Raw genomic sequence first — 23,438 nt, 5'->3', positions numbered from 1 at the left:
CAAAATTTTTAAGACCAGAACAAAAACCTAAAATTTTTAACCAAGAAAATCGATAAATAATATTTCCGATGAAGAGTTAAGTAAGGTTTTTGTTCTGGTCTTAAAAATTTTGTTCTGAGTTGTTCTACGCGGTTATAAATGTGTTCTAAATCGACAGTTTTGTAAGTCATTTTGTTTACGAATAAATGGCCAAAAACTATTATTTCCAAAATTTTTCTTTTTTCAATATCTCTTAAAGTTTTTGACCAATAAAACTAATACTTTGGAACAATGTTTAGAACAACTAGAACAACCTGGAACAACCTTGAAAAATTCGATTTTCGAAAAATGGGGTGCCAGGTCAGAAAATTGTTTTTATTAATTTTCCACGAACATTTTTATTTTAAAAATTTGATCTTCTAAAACAATTTAGAAGAAATCTAGAACAACCCGGAACAACTTTTAGATTTTCAAAATTTCAAAAATGGGGTGCTAACTTCACACAGGTATCCGGCCAACTTCACAGAGGTATCGAGCGGATCGAGCCCCAGGACTGCGTTCGAAAACTACTCGGGTGCACAGCGCGTCGTTCTATCTTTTGTTATACTTACTAAAAATTGAACAAGGACAGAACACAATGCTGATGTGCGCCCGAGTGGTTTTCGAACGCAACCCAGGGTCATGTTCCAAAACTCACTCTAGTTAACTAAAATGCTATAGTGTACTACGTGACGTAAACTATAGATTTTAGTTACACAGAGTGAGTTTTGGAAAATGACCCAGGGGCCCAGGGGTGATGACAAGAGAGGAGCGGAGCTGAGAGGGGAGAAAAGTGGTAACAGAGTGCAAACAGTGTAGTTTAAAGGGACAGACATGCATTCACAAGTTGACGACAGCTGAGCTGACTACACCATGAGCTGACTGATAGTCTGATAGTACTGATACTGATACTATTGATAGTTGGACGAGCCTTGTCGAAGGTTTGGCGCTATCGCTGATTATCACATGTTGGCTGTGCGAGATGAGATCCTTGTTCATCTCCTTGTCATGACAACGGACGCCGAGCAAGGATGTCGAGGAAACACGGGAGCAAGACCAACGTCGACTACAAGGCGCGGCTCGAGTACAAACTGTACCTGGTGCGTATTTCACGAATTGAGGTTATGATCCGTGAATCCAAGTCGACTCGATACTTAATTAGTTGGACAGTGTCAGTCTAAACCTGGATCGTTTACCGTATCTGTACTAACAAATAATAATAATAAACAAACGTAATGTATATATATATAAATAGATGGTAAAATATAACAGACAGATCTAGAAGCTAGCTTTATGCAGATTGAGGTTAGAACGATCCTGAGAAGCGTTAACAAGTGCTGATCATGATAATGACTAATTAAATAACGCCAGTTACTTCATAGTCGCCTTTACATAAGTAAATGATAAACATGAAATAAAATGCGATAGATATAATAAATTGGTAATTTAACGAAGAGTAATATATGCTGCAATTTTTATTTATTTTATACGACAGGCCAGGGAAAATCCGGAGCCAGTGTTCGACGTGTCGGAATGTGCCTTGAAGAACGTGCCGTCGGGCATCTATTCGCTTTGCAAGGTGTTCCGAAAAAAAATCTTGCTAATGTATGATAACAAGTTGAGCTCACTCTTGGGTGGAGGTGCCTTAAGCGACTTGTCCTTGTTGACTGTCTTAGACATTCACGGAAACGAGTTTATTGCATTATCCTCTGACATTAAGTATCTCTCTTCCCTAAAGGTAAGGTTATCAGATTAACCATTTATTTTTCCTATGGTTATTACAGAAGATAAAATATATAAAAAAGATAGAAAACTATGGAATTTTCCTGACAATAAAATATAACATCTTAATGTATTATTATGATGCAGGAAATACGATATAAAAGAAGTTAATTTAACAAATGAAAGAAACTAATTATTAGTCAGTTTAAATACTAAAATAATACTGTGTATTAAAAGCCAGATTATTTATTCCTTTATATTTCTTTTTAAAATGTATATAATATACTATTCTAAAATGTTAAAATTCCTTTATTATGTAAATAATTTTTGGTAAAGTCATATATTACAGCTTTTACTACATGCAGCATCAACAATACTAAAATATTATAGTTAATTGTTATTTTTTAGGAGCTTCATTTGCAAAACAATAACATCCGCAAACTGCCTAACGAGATAGTGTACTTGAATAAGTTAACAATTCTGAATGTCTCGAGGAATAACCTGAAACAGCTGCCTGACGGCATCGGGCAGCTGCAGCAGCTCAACACTCTCGACATTAGTCACAACAAATCACTGCATAAGCTACCCAAATCTCTGGGCTATGCACAACAACTGGCGAGTTTAAATATCGATGGATTAAGCTTGTCGTATCCATGTCAGGACATTTTAGACGGTGGCACAATAGTGATTGTCGCGTTTTTGGCGAATGAGAGTGGCATTGAATACTCGCCGGAGAATTCGGTATCGGAAACCGATATTTCAAGGGATATGAGCTCGGAAGACATGCAGACGGTATACCATAATAAGAGTAACGACGTGCAGGTATTATAATGTAGTGTAAGAACATAATAGTTACGAGATTTTGTTAGTTACACATTATTATATTGCTAAATATAAGTCGCTAAATTGATCAAAAGTCTTGGATCATTTATCGTCTTAGGAACGTGTTATATGTATGTATCTTTTTTCAACATGTATCTCTATGGACGAGCTATTAAAAAAAATGTTTTATATACTCACTTGTGTTTTCTCTGTTTGCATATTTTTACAACAGAAATTGATCAATTTTGCGAGTATCTATGATTCACGCACAATGTGCTTTCGGTGTTTGCGCATATTCACAGTTTTTTTTCTCTTTTAGGCAGCATTACAGAAGCTAAACAAAATGAAGGCATGTTGGACGCTTCTTTGAGTTTCGTATGCTTTCCACTTGTCATTCATTTAATTTATTATTACCATAATAATAAGTTTGGAAGGCACTCAGTGCAATAACGATTCAGCTTATAAAGATATATATGTATGTATGTATGTATGTATGTATGTATGTATGTATGTATGTGTATATATATATATACATATTTATTTATTTATTTATATACATATGATTATATACATATATATTTATTACGCACACACACACACACACACACACACACACACACACACACACACACACACACACATATATATATATATATATATATATATATATATATATATATATATGTAAACAAATAAAAATCTTGGTCGAAAAGAAATTCATAACATTTTTTATAATATGAATGGTCACATTTTTTAGTTTGTTTATTTTTAGTTTTTATTTTTAGTTTTTAATTTATTTTTACTTTTGGATTACCATTACACCCAGCACTTCATTTATATCCGTTATACTCATATATATTAAGTAATAATTTTGCTGCTAAAAATGTCGATTTCTTATTCCATCTACATTCTTGTTATTCATCTTTACTTTAATTATTTTTTATTTTTTACAGCATTTTCTCGAATATTTATTATATAACATTTATTCCTTCTACAATTTACTCATCTAATTTATCTATTCCCTGTTATTTCTTTTACGCAGACTCTAGAAAATTGGACACTAGAAAATTGCAAATCTGAATTTTAATATATTAGATTAATAGAAAAATTTGCTTGCTAATAAAATAGTGAATTTGTTCGCTAATAACAGACTAATACAAATTTTTCTTTTTTATTCATGTAACAGTGATATTTAAAAAAACGAGTTTTTTTTTATTAGACTTACATAATATGCCGATGCTGTGATAGTAAAATTCACTTTCGACAGGAACATCGGCAAAATGCCTTATTGGAAGTGGAAAAAAACATAAAGCAACAACAGGAATACGAGATGGAGGTGCAATCCATGCTCAAGGTTCACAGGAAAAAGGTGAATTAAGTGCACACAAAACTGTAAACATCTTAAATATGAAAGATTGTTGCATTTTTAGCTATTGGAGGATGTAGCGTTACAGCAGATACAATTGGAGCAAGAACTCGAGAAAGTTCAGCAGGAAAGGGACACGAATAGAGCGCACTTACTCTCGTACATTTATAGCGGTATAATTTCCCTTTCAATCTTTAACGAATTTCGCACAAAATGTATAATTTAGTAAATATGAAGAAATAGATATAAATATATAAACTTTTTCCTTTAGCGGAGAAAGAAGCTGATAACGTAATTAAAGAATTTCTGAGAAATAGCGAGGAAGAAAGACAGAGTCAGGCCGAGTTACTGGAGCGGGAGAAACAGGAAGAGATGCAACTACTAAGCTCCTGCCACTCGGAACAGTTCATGTTACGTACGAAAGACACTCTTTGTGAGTATCGAACAAAAAAGTATGCAAAATCAAGATGGTTCACGCATACTTATTTTGCAGTTGCAATGGAGAAATTGTTGGAAGAGGAAATATGTCGAGCAAGGAAATGGGAAGAGCATACTAAAAATAGAGATTATACTGTTCAATCTTTGCTTACGCTGTCAGTAACAATTATAAAATTTATTTTCTTTACATTTGCTTTCTCTTTACAAGAGTCAATCGTGAACATAAGAGATATGCAAAAAGATGCATTAAATATATTATTTAATTCCAATGATGAGTAATCAAATTTATTGTTCGTCAATTCGACGAGTAATAAATTAAGGAATTACTTACAAAGTCGTCTAAAAAAATTTACGCAAATTGATAAACATGAAACTTTAATCTAATTATATTTTAAATAATATTCAGTTATTAATATACAGTTTGTATTATGCAAGTTGTATCATGTAACTATCATTAAAAAAGAATAAATTGAGGAATAAAATCAAAATTCGAATTCAGGGAGGTGAGGAACAACGACCACTTGGCACAGATAATGCATGATCAAGAAAAAAACAGACAAGATCTTGTTGATAGATTACGACAAGATGAAGTTTTGCAGAAAGCGGCAGTTGCTGCATTATTGGAACGGAGTGACGCGCGTTCCTGGAGCATTATTCAACAAATGAATTTAGTGCAGTCGCAATTGGCTGCGCTTACTAATATCGAACTCGAGAGGAGGAAGTTGGAGATTAACCAGCAACTTGTAAGAGTGTAGTTCTACGCGTTATCATTAACTAAGAATTTGAAAAAAAAGATACCTGTTATTAACTTATATTTACATAAATCATAATAAAAAATCGTTAGATTTTTAAATTATTGGAAATTAAATATTTGGAGTTGTCAACTTCTTAAAATTTAAAATTTTAGATTTTTAAAAATATAATTTTATATATATTATCCAATTATATATTTTTATAAAATTTATACACGTATTTTTAGAATGAGATCGCTGATAAACGCGTGGCCCTAACAGCCATTCTGGTCGATTTGTTGGAACAGCAAACGAACAGAAGAGATCAACTATTGGAGACAATCAATACGATAGAGCAACAGCGATGCATCTCCGTAATTATATATTTTATTTCTTACCGTTTTTTATTTAATGCCATTTCTTTTTTAGTGAAACTAATAAATTATTATTTATATTTATTATTTTAAAAAATAATAAAATAAAGATGATAGAGTAAAAACAGGAATAATAAATAAAGCAATAAAACGATTAAAAAATATTAATAGAACCTGAGACGTGGCAGTTTGTTCTGGCTAATGCAATATCAATCTCTGATGGAAGCTCGACCGCAAGGACTATTAGAGATGTTGGAACCTATGCTGGTTCGACATGTGGCGATAGCAGGAGCTTTACATTGCCTTCCATTCTTAGCCACTTTGCCAACTTTATTACCGGACATCAGCGACGAACAATTAAAAAATGTATCTTCATTAGATTTTTAAAACTTTGATCTCAAATATTGTAAATTCAAAATTCGAGGATTTTAGTTCAAAATAAATTCATGGTCATTAAATTTTTATGCCTATTTGGAATGAACACTAAATAAACATTAATAGATGCATTATTGGTATTTTCTACAAAAAAAAAAGAAAGATAAGAATGGCATAAATGAAAATTTTAATTAATTCAATAATATTTATTGATTATTGTATAAAGATTTATATTTCAATTATTTAAAATAAACATATTTATTATTTTGCTTTTTATCTTACAGATCGGCATAAGTTGCGAGAGTGATCGCGCTGCCATAATGTTGGCGGTTGAGAATTATCTAGCAGAAGTTAAAATGAATGATGCCAGATCGCCCATAACAGCTTCTGCGCCTCTCGAAGAAGCATCGACCAGCGATCAAGACTATAATTCTATTCAGAATGTCAACGTGATCGAATGCGTAATCTGCCTCGATTTGCAAGTAAATATAATGATGTGTATATGTTATGGTCAAAGGGCGGCGCGCTTCGTCAATCCTCAAAAAACATTTTTGTGTTTCGGCTTTTGTTAGGGCGTTTTTTTGTCGATTCTAGTGACTAGCATGGCTGGTCAAAGGAAGAAACTAAGAAAAACACTTTAGACCTTGCCTAGTCAATCCTAGGTGTGCCTTTATTCAGTGTTAAATTAATAAAGAAAATCTACATGTGGCACCTCGTTTCGCGTGGAAAATATGTATGCGTGGAGACAGTAATTGGACACGTGCTATAATTTAATCTTTAAATTAAAAATTACCACACACATACACACACACACACACACACACACACACACGCGCGCGCGCGCGCGCGCGCGCGCGGAAGGAGGTGCAAGGAGAGGCCGAAGCCTCCCGCGTGTGTGTGTGGTAATTTTTAATTTGAAGATTAAATTGCAGCATGTGTCCAATGTCTAGACACTTTATAAAGTGCTACATTACCGCATATGGCTGCAACATATAGATCTTACAGTCAAGTAAATTAGTCGTCAACATTAACTGTTAATATCTCTCTTCGCGGGGCAGAGCAACACTTTTTTCTGCCAGACTTGGTCGTTTTGTGCAAAAACGTGTTGTTTATTAAATTAAGCCTAAGTTTAACCGGGATTTGACTACCTCATTGCAATCACATCTAGGATTGACTAGTCAAAAGTCAAACTGGATTTTACTGGAAAATAATCATTTTAGTTTCTATCTTTGACCGGTTGGTTTAGTGTCTCCTAGGATTGTCTAAAAACACATCAGTCAAAGGCAACACAAAAATGTTTTGAGGATTGACCAAACGTCTTGGTCAATCCTCAGGCTCGACTAGTCAAACTGAGGAGTGACCGCGCTCTGTCCTTTGACCATAACATATATATGTAAAATAGTAACGAAATAATTTTGTTGAAATCCTACATATGCAAGTATATATAGATTCTAACGAAATTATTTCATTACTATTATACTCTCATATTTTTTCAGTGCGAAGTGATTTTTCTACCTTGTGGACACTTTTGTTGTTGCTCCACTTGCGCTGAGAAAGTTCCTGCAGAATGTCCAATGTGCCGGAGTTCAATAGAACGTAAAGTTCGAGTTATACAGCCTTAAATTCACAAAACTCTCAGTTTTATTCGGCTTATTCACGAATAATTTTTCGACTTGATGCTTCTCATGGGTGTCAAAATGCGCTATTCTTTCTGGTCTGTGATTACTCGCACGTCAACAAACCATTTCCATAATAGTGGAAAGTATAACACGCACAAGTTATATTGACCACATGCTCATAAATGTTGATATACAGAAAATATATTACTATATATTGCAACTCACAAAATTGCTCAAATGCATGTGATCAATTTCGTGAGCAATTAGTTTTTTTACTATCTAACCGTTTTTCACCGGAAATTCTTTGTGATTAGTTTGATATCGACATAATAAAATAATCAAACCAGTTCCACGAACACTGTAATTTAACAATCTTTTTACATCCATTATTTAAATGGTAGATAAGATGATAAATGAACTTTCCTAGAAAAATATTAAATTAATTAAAATTTTAATTTATGCTGTTCTTATTTTTTTTTTGTTTTAGTAGAAAACACCAAAAAAAGTCGAACGAATATGTTTATCAATCTAATCCTAATATATCAAAAAGCATAAGGCTCCTGGTCCCTGCCTGGTCCCTGAACCCCTCAACCAAGAATTCCGCGGTGATGGTGGCGACGTAGTCGTAGTGGTACAAATAAGACCTCTATCCAATGGAAAACTCTGTCCTCTGACATATTGACAACCCTATTTTGTCGTGCGTGCAATTTCCTTATTATTCGCTCTGTACTTGTGCCATAATGTTTAACGTATTCGTGAAACTTACACAATTGGCCGCAAAATAAGATTTACAAAGAATACATATGCGGAAGGAATATTTTCCACTCCCTTCAATAGTCGTCAAACGGCTTGTTTCTCGTATGTTTAGGCTTCGTTTTATGGTTGTTTGTTTATTGTCGAGGGAAAAGGATACTAAGGATAGTTATCGGCCAATTTTAGAAGTGTTCTGAAACGATCTATAGTGATTTTTTATCGAAATGTCTTTTTGAATCAATCACATTTACTTCGCCAGTGAAATAATTAACAGCAGTGAAAACTTTAATCGACCCTACTGGCTATTATAATCGTCATGACAATACGACCATTTTTTGACCCGATTATTCAAGACCACAACCATGGATTTGGTCCTTCTAAATTAATGTAATTTTGATACTTATATGTATATAAGTATCTCATTTAAGTAATTTAATTTATTGCAAAAAATATCACCTCAGCCAGGGTTTGAACCCAATACAACCATTTTTTGACCCGATTATCGTCAAGACCACAACCATGGATTTGGTCCTTCTAAATTGATGTAATTTTGATACTTATATGTATATAAGTATCTCATTTAAATAATTTAATGTGTTGCAAAAAAAATATCACCTCAGCCAGGGTTTGAACCCGGAACCTCCCTCATTCCGTGAAAGGTGTCGTACCACTTCGACCACTGAGACATGTGGTAATATTTATCACATTCCGGTCGATTAAAGTCTTCTACTTAATTATTTGACTGACTAAGTAAATGTGATTGATTCGCTTTGAATCATTGAATATACACCTTGGACCAAAATTTCGGTGTTTTTATCTTATTATTATTGTTTAGTTACCTTAATACATGTTATTGCGATAAATATTACCACATGCCTCAATGGTCGAATTGGTACGACATAGAATGAGGGAGGTTCCAGATTCGAACCCTGGCTGAGGTCATATTTTTCGCAATAAATTAAATTATTTAAATGAGATGCTTATATATAAGTATCAAAATTACATCAATTTAGAAGGTCCAAATCCATGGTTAAGAACGTCTTGAGGATAATTGGACCAAAAAATGGTCGTATTGTCATGACGATTATAATAGCCAGTTACTGGTCTTCACTGCTGGAAATGTCTTTTTATTTGAGAATGGCACACACGATAAAAATCATTTCTCGCCTCGATAGCAAGAATTCAATATGACCGCGGTGACTAGGAACCATAAGGAATATATCTATTATGAATTTCTATAATGCTTCATCATTATGTTGTGTCGCAAGTTTAAAATTAAGTTAAAATTATTTTTATTGCATACGATTACATATACCGTGCGTACAAAAATTGCGGGACTGTCAATTATCTCAGAAAGTAGTTAGTTTATGAGAAAAATGTTTCAGATAAAAATTAGAGGGTTCAAAGAGGGCCAATAGACGATCTTATTAAATTTTGGATTTGTGGGCTGTGTTGGGCCCAGTAGAGTCCAAGTTAAATTAATTTTTTAAATAAAAACCTTTATTTTTTATTGTATCATCCTTTTCTCCTTGAATTAATTTGAACAACTTTTGTTTGAAGCATTTTTTTATTTGCCTAATACTTTTTGAGAGTCAAGGAAAACTTTGTAACTTTTACAATATTTAGCTCATGATATCTCGATAATTATTTGCCGGAGAGAAAAATGATACAGGATTTTTTGACTTGATTTGATCTCAAGAATATTCTGTTGCAATAGGTACTATAGTACAATAGTACAAATATTGTCAAAGTTACCAAGCTTTCCTTGAATATTTCAAAAAGTATTAAGCAAATAAAAAAATGTTTCAAACAAAAGTTGTTCAAATTAATTCAAGGAGAAAAGGATGATATAATAAAAAATAAAGGTTTCCATTTAAAAAATTAAACTTGAGCTCTACTGGGCCCAACACGGGCCCTAGACCCAAAATCTAATTAGATCGTCTATTGACTCTCTTTGAGTCCAATTTTTATCTAAAATATTTTATTTTTCCAATAAATCAATATTTTCTGAGATAATTGATCGTTCCGGAACTTTTATTACGCACAGTATAAAATATATATAAACTTTATTATAATATATATCAAATGTGATAGGCAATTGACTTTAGATAGATTTCATTCAGTATTAATTGAAGATACCACCAAAGTGAAATTAAAAAAGGTGTGAAATGTTCAAAGAAACTTGAAAAAACTGGGTATATTTTATATCCTTAATACCTACACATTATATAAAATATAAATATTATAACTAAATCAATCGCGGACATACCTATCTTTATAAATTACAGAATATACGAGAATATACAAGCACATCTGAGAGAAAAAGATAGTGGGAGAAAGAAATAGAGAAACATAAAATTTGTTGATAAATAATTAAACGTGAAAACATCAGCAAGTTTTTATAGAAAAATAATTTTTACAATGAAATTTTGATATACAATCGTTTCTATGCGAATCAATACAACTTGAATTTTACTTTCTTATCTAAACATTAGCGTTGTCATTTGATAGTGAAAAAGATTCTTATTAAATAACATAATAAAACTTTTATTTATGGATTTATGCAATTTTTCTTCTGTCCAATTTTTAAATAAATAATCGAATTCTCTGTTTTGCATGAGAAACATATACCACATCGTTTATAGTGCTATAAATATTTTAAAATTATTAAGAAATAATGAATATGATTAAAAACAATATCATTCTATATGTAATCTATTATTATTACAGAAATGTAATTAAAATAAATATTAATCTTTTATTTACTGGCTTCAAAGTGCATATTTTTTTATTATTCCCACTTGAGCATTTTTATTATAAACTAAAATCTTAAATCATTATTATTATAGATAAACTATTATATTGACTTAAGAACAATATAAGACAAGTTCACTTCTTAGAAAACTACAATTTCTCTTCCTGCTTCCTCATCTTCGCCATTTACATCATCATCATCTTTCTTCTGTTGCTTTTTCTTCGACGTCGCATCCTTCTTTTCCTTCTGAATCTTTTTAAAGTTTTCTAGAGATTCTTGTAGTGGATCGACAAACTGATCAAACTCGATGTCTATCATTGCTTGTATCACGTCTGGTCCACTGATCGTTTTACGGTTGCCTTTCTTAGCTACTATATTGGCAGACGACGTAAGATAGAGTATGAAGATGGACGCAGCCTTTGCTACTGCAGTTCTGGCGTCTTTTCCAACTGTTACCCCATCCGGTAGAGCTTCCTTGATGATTCTGGTCACAACTGCATTGGGCAGGTTCAGATCTTCTAATCGCTCAGCCATCTAATTAGCGTTTGTTTTTTTCAATTCTTATAAATGGAACAATATAAGATATTGTAATTCTACGATTCTTATATTATAACGTAATGCTCAAACTCATTATAAAGATTACTAAAATATAATTAATGTGTATGATAGCACTTATAATGTATACATAACTTTCATAAATAATGTAAGACTTATTAAAATTATCTTTAGCAAGTAGTTCGTTGCAGCGCACAAGTTACACAATAACGCACAAAAAATATAAGGAAGAGATAACAAAAATAATAAGGGAAATTGTTATTACCTTACTCTGAAAATGTGTTGGAGCTTATCTATCAAAATCGACAACGCGGTGAGGTTAGGTCTTTCCCGCCAGCAAGTTTGTGACAATTAACAGTCTGCACAAGAAATAAACTTCCTCGTCGTTTTTAAACGTGATAGGAATCAATAGTGAATTGAAATCTCGTAGCAAACATCCGAAAATTCACGAATGTATCGGTAAATCAGAATAATTACATTTTTACCGATAACCGAATGCAACTGAACGTTCGAAATTCAAACAAAAACCACGACGCGGCCCATGGGAACTAAGATGGCATAAACCTTTGACTAGGGTCGGTATTCATAGGGTGCGTTCGGTTTGGACGCTCACAGCTAAGGTGATCCTAAAGCCGTGATCCTAGCCGGTTTTTTTTCAGTTTTTTTCTTAGCACTAATCTTTTAATTGGCTTTATAGAAATGCAAAATTCTTGTCTAGAATTAAAGTACGCATCAAAATCTAGGTCATGGTGGTCGAATTTATATGTGGTGGTCGTCACATATAACAAAAAATATTAATTTTTTTTCGTTTTCGATATAAATTCGACCACCATGACCTAGATTTTGATGCGCACTTTAATTCTAGACAAGAATTTTGCATTTCTATAAATCCAATTAAAAGATTAGTGCTAAGAAAAAAACTGAAAAAACCGGCTAGGATCACGGCTTTAGAGGTGCGATTTCATGGGCGTCAGTTGACGCGCGTCAAGACGATTTTGTGACGTCATGTTGTTTCTGCGTCGACGCTGAAGAAGTTCAGATTTTCCAACTTCTAGCGTCAAAGTGTCATGTCGGTTCGTTAAAAATCGCGAACTTTCTAAACGCAAAATAGGAAATATCGCGTGGTAAAATCCATGCACTGCACAATTCTCAAAAATCTCTGCAACCCAGTATTTCTTTTTTTTATATTTCCTCCTTTTATTTTCTTCAATTGCAGCTATCACGGCAAATGCTGCTGCTATACGTCTTTTTTGAATTTCTGAATTTCTTGAATTTATAACATTTGCACATTCTACCATCCACTCATAATATTTCATTGACGGCGAACACATTTTTTCGAAAACTACTGCAATAAATAATAACACTGCAGGTTATGTGTATCAATTTCTCGACGCGAGTTCCAAAAATTGACGCATGGTCAATTGACACATTGACGCTTCTTCATTGCGCGTCAGAATATCGGCGTCAACTGACGCCCATGAAAAAGCACCTTAAGGGGATCCTAGACGTTTGTATTACCGACCGAATCCTATATCTGTCCTTGTATAGACAATGATGATAGACAAGGATAGACATGGTTATAGGTTATAATTTCTTCGAAGCTCTCATTTTTATTCCAGGCTCTCAATCTCAATTTCAAATCGTCAATCAAATTTACGTTATTGTTTGTGCACGTCTTCTGAAGGGTGGGAACATTTTATTTCGTACATATTACTTATACAACTGTTTATATTAGAAAATAAGGTAACAGCATTTTTAATTTTTTTCAATTATTACTAATTATTTTACATTCCCACCCTTCATTAGTACCTATACTTTACTCCTGTAAAAGGATTTTGCGATCTATAAAGCCGTTTCAAAATTAGACCTTTGACTGTAATTGTCGGTAATTGAGTCACTTTAGCATCCCCTTAAGGGTCGACAGGAGTAACACTACCGACCTCTGTCGGGTTGCTTAGCTGCGAGTCCGTATATTATTTATTATAAATTTTTTAAGAGCCAAAATGGAAAATCCGGCTCTGTACCAGCTTGCGGCTGATCTTACTGATTAAAACGAGCATAAGTTTAATGAGATTCGTTAATTAATTTGGCTAAAATTTGGGACAACTGTTCCTAAGCAGCTTTGCAGCTCTAAGCAAGCCTGAAAAAGCTGCTTAGAAAAGGTTATCCCAAATTTTAGCCAAATTAATTAACGAATCTCATTAAACTTATGCTCGTTTTAATCAATGAGATCAGCCGCAAGCTGGTACAGAGCCGGATTTTCCATTTTGGCTCTTAAAAAATTTATAATAAATAAAATACGGACTCGCAGCTAAGCAACCCGACAGAGGTCGGTAGTGTTACTCCTGTCGACCCTTAAGCGCTTATGAGCGTAGGGTGCCATTACATGGAGCGCGAAAACGCGGAAACGCGGAAGACAAAATTTACTAGATTTCCGTCGATCCGTTCTGTCTGTTTTGAATGCCTTGTATTACATGGAGCACATTTTGAGCGGAAAAGCGGAACGGAGAATTATAAAATATTAATTTTTAACGGTATTTATTGATTAAAATGCTTGTATTTAATAGATAAGCTGAAAAAATAAGCATATTAATAAAAATTGCAATGAATTAAGTGAACACAATTTTAAGAAATAAATATTTAAGAAATGTCTATTTGTCACTATACTGTTCCGCTTTTCCGCGCAAATTGTGCTCCATGTAATATAAGAAGAAACAAGCTCGCGGAACGAACGCGTCAAAATCCGTTGTCAACGCGGATACAGTATACTCCATCAAATTTCGGAGCTGTCTAATCACATTGAAAAGGAAAGCTTTTACATACTTCGATTACTTTATTATTTTATAAAAGTGGCAGTATAATATTATATAGATCCAAACATCATGTTGATGGTTATTATGAAGTATCTTATGCAAGCCAGGGTACATATGTACATACACGATAATAGCGGATTCCGCTTTTCCGTTCAAACGTGCGGGACTCAACTCGCGGAAACGCGGAATCCAGTTACTATTCTGTTCCGCGCTTCCGCGCTTCCGCGTTTCCGCGTTTCCGCGCTCCATGTAATGGCACCCTTACTCACGTCGTTCGCTTTGGAGTTGTAAGCGCTTACGGATCGACTAATGACGTCATCGTGACGTCATAACTTCTGCTGACAAACGCTTATTTCTGCAAGGTAGGGCAGTGTGAGCGTGATCAAGCGTAAGCGCTTACGTTCATTTCGGAACGCATTGTTAGCGGATTGCATATCAACAAATCAACAATGTCGTCGAATCAAATTATAGACGGAAAAATTGTAACAAAATTCCAATTTCCAGCATTTAACGCAATGGCTTTTTCTACATTAAATTTCTCACAAATTAAAAATTGAATAAACGAAATATAGGCTCTCCTGAATAAATTAAATAAAGGGAAGTAAGAGAGGCAATCAGAGCCACGCGCGGTCAATCAAAATAAGTCAATAATAAAATATATTAGTTAATACAAATTCGGACGTTTCAACACTTTTTTTGCGTCATCTTCAGCGTAAAAATGAAAATAATACATGAAAATTTCAAACGATAAATTACAGTCAATCACGATAAAATGAGTCAATCAGTAGAAAAGCGCAGTCAAATCAATAAAATAAAATTCATACGAATGTTCGGTAGTCTGTCAGGATATGCAAATGCTCCGAATCGATCGCACCTTCGACGTTTACTCCCAGGTTGGAAGACCAGACCAGGTAGAAAGGAGAGATTCGATTGTCCTTTCTAAACCGTGAATCGGAGTCGCAATATGTTAAAAAACGCAATGTATCAGTATTAAAATTACAATCACGAATTCTTGCTTACGGACCATTACAGACCAGTAAGTCGCAGTGTTAAAATGTATTTGTCGCTCTGACATGTCGTGAGTGAGTGAATAAGCGTTGGTAAAAATCGGAAGGTTAACATAATAAAAGCGGTGTATACATTCGAGTTTAATTGTGGGGATAAAAATTCACAACGAATAACTCTAAATTTTTGATAACCCATCAATAACGTTCAAATAAGTATCCGGTAAACCTTCCGTGTCCGTCTGCAAATTCAATCCATTTCTATCTCTTTATGCACAGCATCTCGGAAATTAAGCGTTTATAAAAATACGATTCATTATCTAGAATTTCCACATTATCCCAATCGAAATTATGATTCAATGCTAATCTATGATCTGTTATAACAGAATGATTAGATGTAGGTATTCTAATTTATATATGGTTCTGGTGTTCCTTAATTCTTGTTTGTAATTGTCTGCTTGTTTGGCCTACATAAGATGCGTCGCAATCATTACAGTTAATTTTGTATACTACGTTACATTGTTTAGAACGTGGGAAACTATCCTTATGAGCTTTTATGAAGGTTCGCATTTTGTTTAAGCTATTATACGATAATCTCACTTTTAAATCCCTTGTTATGTTCTTAAATTGTTCTGTTTAAAAAATTTAGAGTTATTCGTTGTGAATTTTTATCCCCACCATTAACTTATGTATACACCGCTTTTATTATGTTAACCTTCCGATTTCTACCAATGCTTCACTCACTCACGATATGTCAAAGCGACAGGTACATTTTAACACTGCGACTTACTGGTCTGTAACGCTCCGTTAAGTAAGAATTTGTGATTGTAATTTTAATACTGATAATAAGAGAACTGATACTTTAATACTGATACATTGCGTTTTTTAACATATTGCGACTCCGATTCACGGTTTAGAAAGGACAATCAAATCTCTCTTTTCTAACTGGTCTTCCAACCTGAGAGTAAACGTCGAAGATGCGATCGATTCGGAGCATTTGCATATCGGCATATCCTGACAGACTACCAAACATTCGTATGAATTTTATTTTATTGATTTGACTGCGCTTTTCTACTGATTGACTCATTTTATCGTGATTGACTGTAATTTATCGTTTTAATTTATCGACTGAAATTTTCATGTATTATTTTCATTTTTACGCTGAAGATGACACAAAAAGTGTCGAAACGTCCGAATTTGTATTAACTAATATATCTATTTTATTATTGACTTATTTTAATTGCGCATTAATTACCGCGCGTGGTATTGCCTCTTTCACTTCTCTTTATTTGATTTAAAAATTGAAACAACAATGTGTAATAATAATATTAATAACATACCGATGTGAATCCGGGGTGACCATTTTTCATATAACGATAAATAATTGTTTTTTAGGTGATATTGTTTTACGTCCTAATTTTGATCTTAGTAATTTTAGGTTTTAAAATTTGTAGAATAAAATTAATAGGTGCTCGGTTTATTCTAAAAAAAAAAAAAGATTTATTTTAAAAATTAAATATTCTTCCTCATCGAATAATAATTCTAATAATGTTATTATTTGTGCAAATATAACACACAATAACCTATCGTCTGCCATTTTGACGTGCTCATAGTCGCTTACATTGCCAAAACGAACGACATTTCTTACTATTGTATAAGCGCTCAGATACCAAATCGAACGATTGAAAACAGCGCTCATAAGCGTGAGCGCTTACAGCGCGTGAGCGTCCAAACCGAACGCACCCCTAGCATTAGAGTGAAATATTATACATATATTGTCTCACTCTAACTTATTGCACCAGTTCAGCGCCCGTCAGTCAGTGCAACTAAATAAACAGACCCATTATTATTTCAGTGGGCTCTCTAGGTTAGGTTAGGTTAGGTTAGGCTAGGACTAGGTTAAGTCGCGCTCATCGATAATCGACATAATTATTCGTGCGATCTCAAGAACACTCGGCTTGATGAACGGCGAGGCCACGGCGTAAAGATTAGTCTCGGCCAGTCTCGGCGTTTGTATGCGGGCGCAGTGCCTTGACGAGAGGCGAGTAGCTTTCAGGACTGACGACGCAATTTCGGGCATCAGACTGACATAACTTCGTCGTCGTCGTGCTCGAACGAAGACATCATTCGGAGAAAAATGTCAAAAATCGAGGAGGCGAACGAACACATACGTCAGGCTGAAAAAGCGTAAGCACTCTTCTCGTCCTCCCAGACTCTTTTTGACATTGCCGGATCGCTCAGATGTTTTTGGATAGTCAAGATGTTCCTCTTGTTAAATTTTGTTTTGTCACGCGGTATATAAATTCTAGCATTAGAATTAGAGCCAACGAAACGAGCTCATGCGCACGAACTAATTTTAACAATTTCTTCTTCAAACTTGTAGCTTTGTAAGTTTTCCAAAATCGTATATTATTTATGGGCTAGCTACAGTGTCGAATAAATCTTTGTCTCTTCTAGCTTGAAACTTACTTTCTTGAAGTGGCGGCCCGATTACGAGGTAGCGGCTGACGAGTACTCACACGCAGGTAAGAAAAATATAAGACTATGATAATAAAATAATTGAACAAAGTATATAAATAGGAAGCCAAATGTTTCATCAGTTAAGTTTAAAGAAATTAGCTGATCCAAATATATTAAATGTAGTATCTACTTACAATCTGATATGAAAATTTAGTTAGAAATTATATTTGCTTGAAATTTTTCAACATATAATAAATTAAGAAATTAATTGCATAAAAACTTTGCGAGGACTTAACAGAATTAAACTTTCTTAATTTTTTCTTTAGCAACATGCTTTCGAATAGCCAAGTCATATGCGCAGTGTAAAGATTGTTTAGTAAAGGCAGCCGACTGTTACAAGCAAACCAAAGCGTATCCTTTGATATAATAATGATATGAAAAACGATAATTTCAGATTTTCGGTTCCAGGTGTTGCGCAAATATATCTTTAATAATATGTTAAGTTCACTAAAGAATTCATTTATGTGTATCTTGTTTTATCATTATTTTAATGACAAGCTATTTTCATAAAGATATTTAAAAGACACGAAACAAATTTTTCTTTATGTAAACCTAATTATATTTTAATAATGAAACTTTATTTTAATAATGAAACTTTGATAAATGATTCTTACAAGTAAAATAGAAATATGCCATGTTCGGTTGAGCCAGATCTTTGTAGTTTAATATTTTTTTATGTGAATTTATATACTTTTTTCACTACTCATGCTGCATGCCGATTATTTGCTAGTCTTGAAACACAGTTTTTCATTGGAACAGTAAATTTAACATACTTAAATCAATAATCGATTTAACTTTTTGGTGCTAATTATATTTTTTCCTTAAGTTTCTATAAGTAAAATTTCACACATTCTCATATATTTCCCTTAAATCTACAATTTAATGCAAGATAGATGGTTCCATGCAGCAAAGTACGTATCATATATACAGTATTTAGATTTTATCACGTATTGCGATAATATAAGAATGTAATGTTTTCAGGAGCATCGAGCAAGCTCTGGTCATTTGCAAGGAAATGGGTGATTTGTCAGAGATATCAAAACTAGCTCACAGTGCCTGTAGCCTTTTCCAGCAGCACGGCTCTCCTGAATCAGGCGTAACTGCTCTCGACAAGGCAGCCAAGATGCTGGAAGCTACACAGCCACAGCAAGCTCTGGAGCTGTTTAAACGTGCGGCTGATATAATCATGGTAGGCCCTGCCGTTTTATGTCATAAGTCAAAACAAATTATTACAAAAATTTAATTTGAAGAGAGAAAAGGAAGGTTGTCTGAGACTTAATCATACAAATATATACGTATGTATATTTGTATGATTAAGGGTCCATATACCTCAGTAGGTCCAAAAAAAGGTGATTTTTGTGAATTTTTTGTGGAGAAAGTAAACAAAATAAATCATTCAATATTTTTGGATTATATTTATGATACTTTTAAGTAGTTATAAAAATTTTTTCAGCCCATTTGGCGAAGCAGGATACTGGGCAACGGCGACCTGTGCGCGGAATAGGTTGCTCCATGGCGGAAGTCCTCCAGGTCGTAAAATGTGTCTAAAACATCGAATCAATCGATTTTCCTGTTCAGTACAAGTGTCCCTATAGAGTAGACTACAATCATATCGATATATGCAATATTTAATTTTTTATAAGCAAAAAAGTACCGAAAATTTAGAGTGAAAATTAATTTTTTTTTTAAACTGCCGCCATTTTATGAATTTTTATTCAAAATAATTTTTTTTAGTCTACTCTATAGGGACACTTGTACTGAACAGGAAAATCGATTGATTCGATGTTTCAGACACATTTTACGACCTGGAGGACTTCCGCCATAGAGCAACCTATTCCGCGCACAGGTCGCCGTTGCCCAGTATCCCGCTTCGCCAAATGGGCTGAAAACATTTTTATAACTACTTAAAAGTATCATAAATATAATCCAAAAATATTGAATGATTTATTTTGTTTACTTTCTCCACAAAAAATTCACAAAAATCACCTTTTTTTTGGACTTACTGAGATATGTGGACCCTTAAGGGTACCTACATTCAGGGAACTTATTATTAGCGTTATTGCGTCAATCTTTATCACTTACTAGATGTAAAACAAGGATAGAATGACGCAATATAAACGATAGCGATGATAGTGCGCTCCCCGAACGCAGCCCAAGTTCGTATGATAAAATTTGAAGAAATTCAAGAATTTTGAAAACGTTAAAAATTAAATAATTTCACATCCAAATCCATAGTTAAAGAAGTCCTGAAAGAAGATATGTCCGTAGGGCGAGGACAGTCCGCGACACGCGGCGGAATATATGAGTAAAGCTGCAAGACTGTTGGTGAAACTCCAGATGTATGACGAGGCGGCGGACGCAATACGTCGCGAAATTGGCATGTATCAGGATATCAAATATTATCAGTCACTTGGAAGGCTCACTGTGGCATTGGTATTGGTGCAATTGGCGCGAGGTGATCAAGTTGCGGCCGAGAAGGCCTTCAAAGAATGGGGTAACTTCTGCGAGGCCCCCGAAGTACGTGAGAAAAAATAATCAATTTAAGTGTAACAAAAAGGAATTTTAGTAAATAGTATTATTAGTAAAATTTTCTTAATATTACTCAGCAAAAAGTTGTTTGGCAATCGAAAACTTGCCAATTACGTAGATAATTGCGATTTATTGATTATTACAGGTGCAAACGTTGGAGATACTGCTGCAGGCATATGATAACGAGGACGCGGATGCAGCTCGGGCGGCCCTTAATAGTCCCTTTATCAAGCACATGGACGTGGAATACGCCAAGCTAGCACGAGGTTTACCTTTACCACAACAGGAATACGCTATCCCGCCTGCTGGTGTAAGAGCCAACGCCGCGGAATCCTATGTTTCTCCCAATGCGTCCAAGGTCACTGGACAGGCTACCGTCGAAGCGGAAGTTAACCACGTAACTTTACGTTTTATCATTATCCACTATTTTACTATAGATATTTTAACATTTCGTCGGGCATACAATAACGACGGTTTGTTGATTTTATAGACGAAGAACGAAGTCAGTGAAACTAGCCAATCAACAGAAAAGATGGTTGAGAAGAAGTCGGAAATTGCACCACCGCCGAAACCGACACAGAAGCGGGAAGAAGATGACTACGAGGAAGGCCTATGCTAATCATCTTTACATGTAAAAAAAACCCTGCTATATTGCTTATAAACTTTTAACCGTGTAACGCTTGCATGTATATTGAGCGTTTCGTCGAAAGCACATTATTCGCTTCAAAAGAATTTAGCTTTCAGCTTAACTCTTGACTCACAGAATTATTAGAATGAAATGTGAAAAAAGGATAACAATCTATGTGTTTTTTATTTTTATTTTAAATTTCCATTTAATATTGATATATCAGTCAGTTTAATTCACTTATTAACTTTCTCTATTTATAGAATTCTTGCAAAAGTTCCAAGATTTAATATAAAAACCCTAAAAATGCCACGTGGAGAGAATATATTTTTGTTGAAAATACATTTATATAGTGTATTATCAGCTGAAAGAGAAAAATTTAATTATCTTCCTTGATTGTGACAGTACGTAAAAATAATTATCTATACTTTACAAATTACATCTGAAATAAACCTTTTTCACAATCATCACAAACAAAGGAAATGAACATCTTGATAATTTAGTTTGTTGATGACATCATGTATATAGTGACGTCGCAAACATAAAAGACGTCTGCATTTTATTTTTATCTTTACATTTACATAGGTGAATGCGTGTGTGTATATATCCTTCCGCAAGCCTCAAGGATTTCCATATTTTTAATTAATTAGCTAACATTGTATATACTTTAATTGGAAGACAAGACATTCCTCAACAAAAACAAATATTTAATTTTACAGCACCATCCTAGCGAGATCGTTATACTGAACTGTTATGATTACGAGAGTTTAAGAAAAAAAAAACAAATATATCCCAAAACATTGCTGTTTTACTTGTAACCTACTGTCCCTGATAAAAAAATTCCTCTCCAAAAAGCCAGTTTTTGTGAAAGTTGACTCGTTACGTGACTTTTTTTAGCTCATCCTTCGGATGAGGAAAATTAAGGTGTTTTCTGCTTCTCCTGTGCAATACAACACAGATGCTCTAGTTTTAAAATTCTTTTTACTCTTTCTTCTTTTAAACTCTCAGGGCCGGTTGTTCCACCTTTCGATAAATCTCGGCTTACTCGACAGATTACTACCTATAGGATAAATCTTACCGGGTAGTTTACCAGCTATTTAGTGAGCGTTGTTCCACGGTTATTAATCCTATACAAATTCTATATTATCATATTCGTTAAATAAATCTGGACGTGGACGAACTGTATATTGCTTGCGAAGCACCACTATATATATTTCTTCATCAGATTCTTCGTTATCATCTTCGTCACCATAAAGAAATTGATTTTCGCATAATCCTGGTTCCATTTTCGATACCGTCCGATACCGTCCGTTCGATAATATCCAAATTCTTTATTGCAAAATATTAATATACAAATGCGTGAAACGTCAGATACACCAGCGCTGCGCATCTTCCGCTGACGGGGTATGATTTCTAATCCCACTACGCATTTATCTGTCAGATAAGTCTTACACGGTACCCAAAGTACCGTATAATTTATCTGTCGATAGTGGCCATTTATCAGGAAGTTAAATTTTACCGAGAAATGGAACAACGCTCTACCAGACATTTATCCATCAGATAAGTTACCAGATAGTTTATCTGAAAGTGGAACAACCGGCCCTTAAACAGATTATTAATCCTTGCGGATCTTTAATCCTTAACCTTCCTCTTAATCGTCAACCCCATAACGGAGGACATTAGCTCTGAAACGAGGAAAAATGTAAGATGAAGGCAGGGCCGGGGTCGAACCCAGGACCCAGGACCTTTCCGTTACTATCATTCGCGATAGCAGAGCTACACGTCAATCACGTCATCCCTCGTTACATGACAATAAGACTCAAATAGGTTATGTTTGTCAGTTGCGCGCATGTCCATTTTTCTTATGGCACATTACGTTTTGTTTTAAATACGAGAAAAGTATAATTAATTAAACAGAGTGGGAAATGGAAGGAAGGAGAGAAAAACTGAAAGAAGAGATACGGAAAGCACAGGTGAAAATGGCATATTCGTAGTTAAGGGATACTCAATACTCACCGGGAAGCTCTCGAATTACACAACGGCAGGCAGACTTACGCGGAAATTGGCCTTGGATCAGTTGGGACGACGATGAATTCTTCGCGAAATTCATGAACCCACAATAAATCAAATCGCACTGCACTACGAGTACCGAATTCGAATTCGCGATACGTTCCGTCCGTTTCGGTTCCGTACGAATTTTAAACCGAACTAAAGTGGCGCGCGTGACTTGTAACTTGTAACTATACTGGTAACTACACTGTAAAGGTGCCTTTTCATGCTGACGGCTGACGCTCGACGCTCATTTTCAGCGGCAAGAAGGTCGCATGACCACAATTGACGCCGGCGTCAATTGAAATTCATGAAAAGGAAAACAGCGTCAAAATTTCGGCGTCTTCGCGCTGCTTTGGCTTTGACGCTT

At 34.4% G+C, this 23,438-nt stretch overlaps 4 protein-coding genes across 8 annotated transcripts in view; 2 read left to right on the top strand and 2 right to left on the bottom strand.

Annotated features, from left to right (window-relative positions):
* LOC139821119 (uncharacterized) overlaps positions 1–23,400 on the bottom strand; it is a 57,836-nt gene extending 34,436 nt beyond the window's left edge. Inside the window, exon 1 of one of the 2 annotated variants that reach the window (XM_071791896.1) lies at positions 23,075–23,400. In XM_071791896.1, coding sequence (XP_071647997.1) covers positions 23,075–23,129 — 55 coding nt within the window. In that variant the 5' untranslated portion in view covers positions 23,130–23,400. Of the gene's footprint in view, positions 1–23,035 lie in introns of both variants that reach the window. The other variant, XM_071791895.1, reaches the window with a different exon arrangement.
* LOC139821122 (E3 ubiquitin-protein ligase LRSAM1) lies at positions 812–7,920 on the top strand. 2 transcript variants are annotated; one of them, XM_071791904.1, is made up of 13 exons: positions 812–1,118; positions 1,514–1,756; positions 2,149–2,562; positions 2,882–2,911; positions 3,830–3,931; positions 3,993–4,101; positions 4,200–4,361; positions 4,422–4,521; positions 4,866–5,109; positions 5,346–5,471; positions 5,643–5,837; positions 6,131–6,328; positions 7,343–7,920. In XM_071791904.1, the coding sequence occupies exons 1-13, from the start codon at positions 1,050–1,052 to the stop codon at positions 7,466–7,468; spliced, it is 2,118 nt and encodes a 705-aa protein (XP_071648005.1). In that variant the 5' UTR covers positions 812–1,049; the 3' UTR covers positions 7,469–7,920. The 2 variants fall into 2 exon arrangements, with proteins under 2 accessions (XP_071648005.1, XP_071648007.1); XM_071791906.1 differs by lacking the exon at positions 2,882–2,911 and having other exon boundaries at positions 813–1,118.
* On the bottom strand, positions 10,989–12,080 carry Chrac-14 (DNA polymerase epsilon subunit 3 Chrac-14). Of its 3 annotated transcripts, none has more exons than XM_071791909.1 (2): positions 11,794–12,080; positions 10,989–11,533 (listed from the first exon to the last, which is right to left on the bottom strand). In XM_071791909.1, exon 2 carries the CDS (start codon positions 11,505–11,507, stop codon positions 11,115–11,117), a length of 393 nt encoding a protein of 130 aa, XP_071648010.1. In that variant the 5' UTR covers positions 11,508–11,533; positions 11,794–12,080; the 3' UTR covers positions 10,989–11,114. The 3 variants fall into 3 exon arrangements, with proteins under 3 accessions (XP_071648010.1, XP_071648011.1, XP_071648009.1); XM_071791910.1 differs by having other exon boundaries at positions 10,989–11,507; positions 11,799–12,080; XM_071791908.1 differs by having other exon boundaries at positions 10,989–11,507; positions 11,794–12,078.
* LOC139821123 (gamma-soluble NSF attachment protein-like) lies at positions 17,219–21,817 on the top strand. Its single transcript, XM_071791907.1, has 8 exons — positions 17,219–17,532; positions 17,803–17,870; positions 18,132–18,216; positions 18,759–18,776; positions 18,847–19,054; positions 20,134–20,382; positions 20,540–20,791; positions 20,885–21,817. The coding sequence occupies exons 1-8, from the start codon at positions 17,483–17,485 to the stop codon at positions 21,011–21,013; spliced, it is 1,059 nt and encodes a 352-aa protein (XP_071648008.1). The 5' UTR covers positions 17,219–17,482; the 3' UTR covers positions 21,014–21,817.
* Positions 23,401–23,438: the final 38 nt, after the last annotated feature.

Source organism: Temnothorax longispinosus, chromosome 10 (genome assembly GCF_030848805.1).
Source record: "Temnothorax longispinosus isolate EJ_2023e chromosome 10, Tlon_JGU_v1, whole genome shotgun sequence".
In the NCBI taxonomy this organism is placed as follows: Eukaryota; Metazoa; Arthropoda; class Insecta; order Hymenoptera; family Formicidae; genus Temnothorax; species Temnothorax longispinosus.
The sequence above is the reverse complement of the archived record's forward strand: the minus strand, read 5'-3'. Positions and strand labels throughout refer to the sequence as shown.

Coding starts and splice junctions, on each gene's coding strand:
- LOC139821122 (XM_071791904.1), top strand. CDS start 1,050: ATGTCGAGGAAACACGGGAGCAAGACCAACGTCGACTACAAGGCGCGG. Junction 1,119..1,513: donor TCGAGTACAAACTGTACCTG/GTGCGTATTTCA, acceptor TTTATACGACAG/GCCAGGGAAAATCCGGAGCC. Junction 2,912..3,829: donor AGAAGCTAAACAAAATGAAG/GCATGTTGGACG, acceptor CACTTTCGACAG/GAACATCGGCAAAATGCCTT.
- LOC139821123 (XM_071791907.1), top strand. CDS start 17,483: ATGTCAAAAATCGAGGAGGCGAACGAACACATACGTCAGGCTGAAAAA. Junction 17,533..17,802: donor ATACGTCAGGCTGAAAAAGC/GTAAGCACTCTT, acceptor TGTCTCTTCTAG/CTTGAAACTTACTTTCTTGA. Junction 17,871..18,131: donor TGACGAGTACTCACACGCAG/GTAAGAAAAATA, acceptor TTTTTTCTTTAG/CAACATGCTTTCGAATAGCC.
- Chrac-14 (XM_071791909.1), bottom strand. CDS start 11,507: ATGGCTGAGCGATTAGAAGATCTGAACCTGCCCAATGCAGTTGTGACC.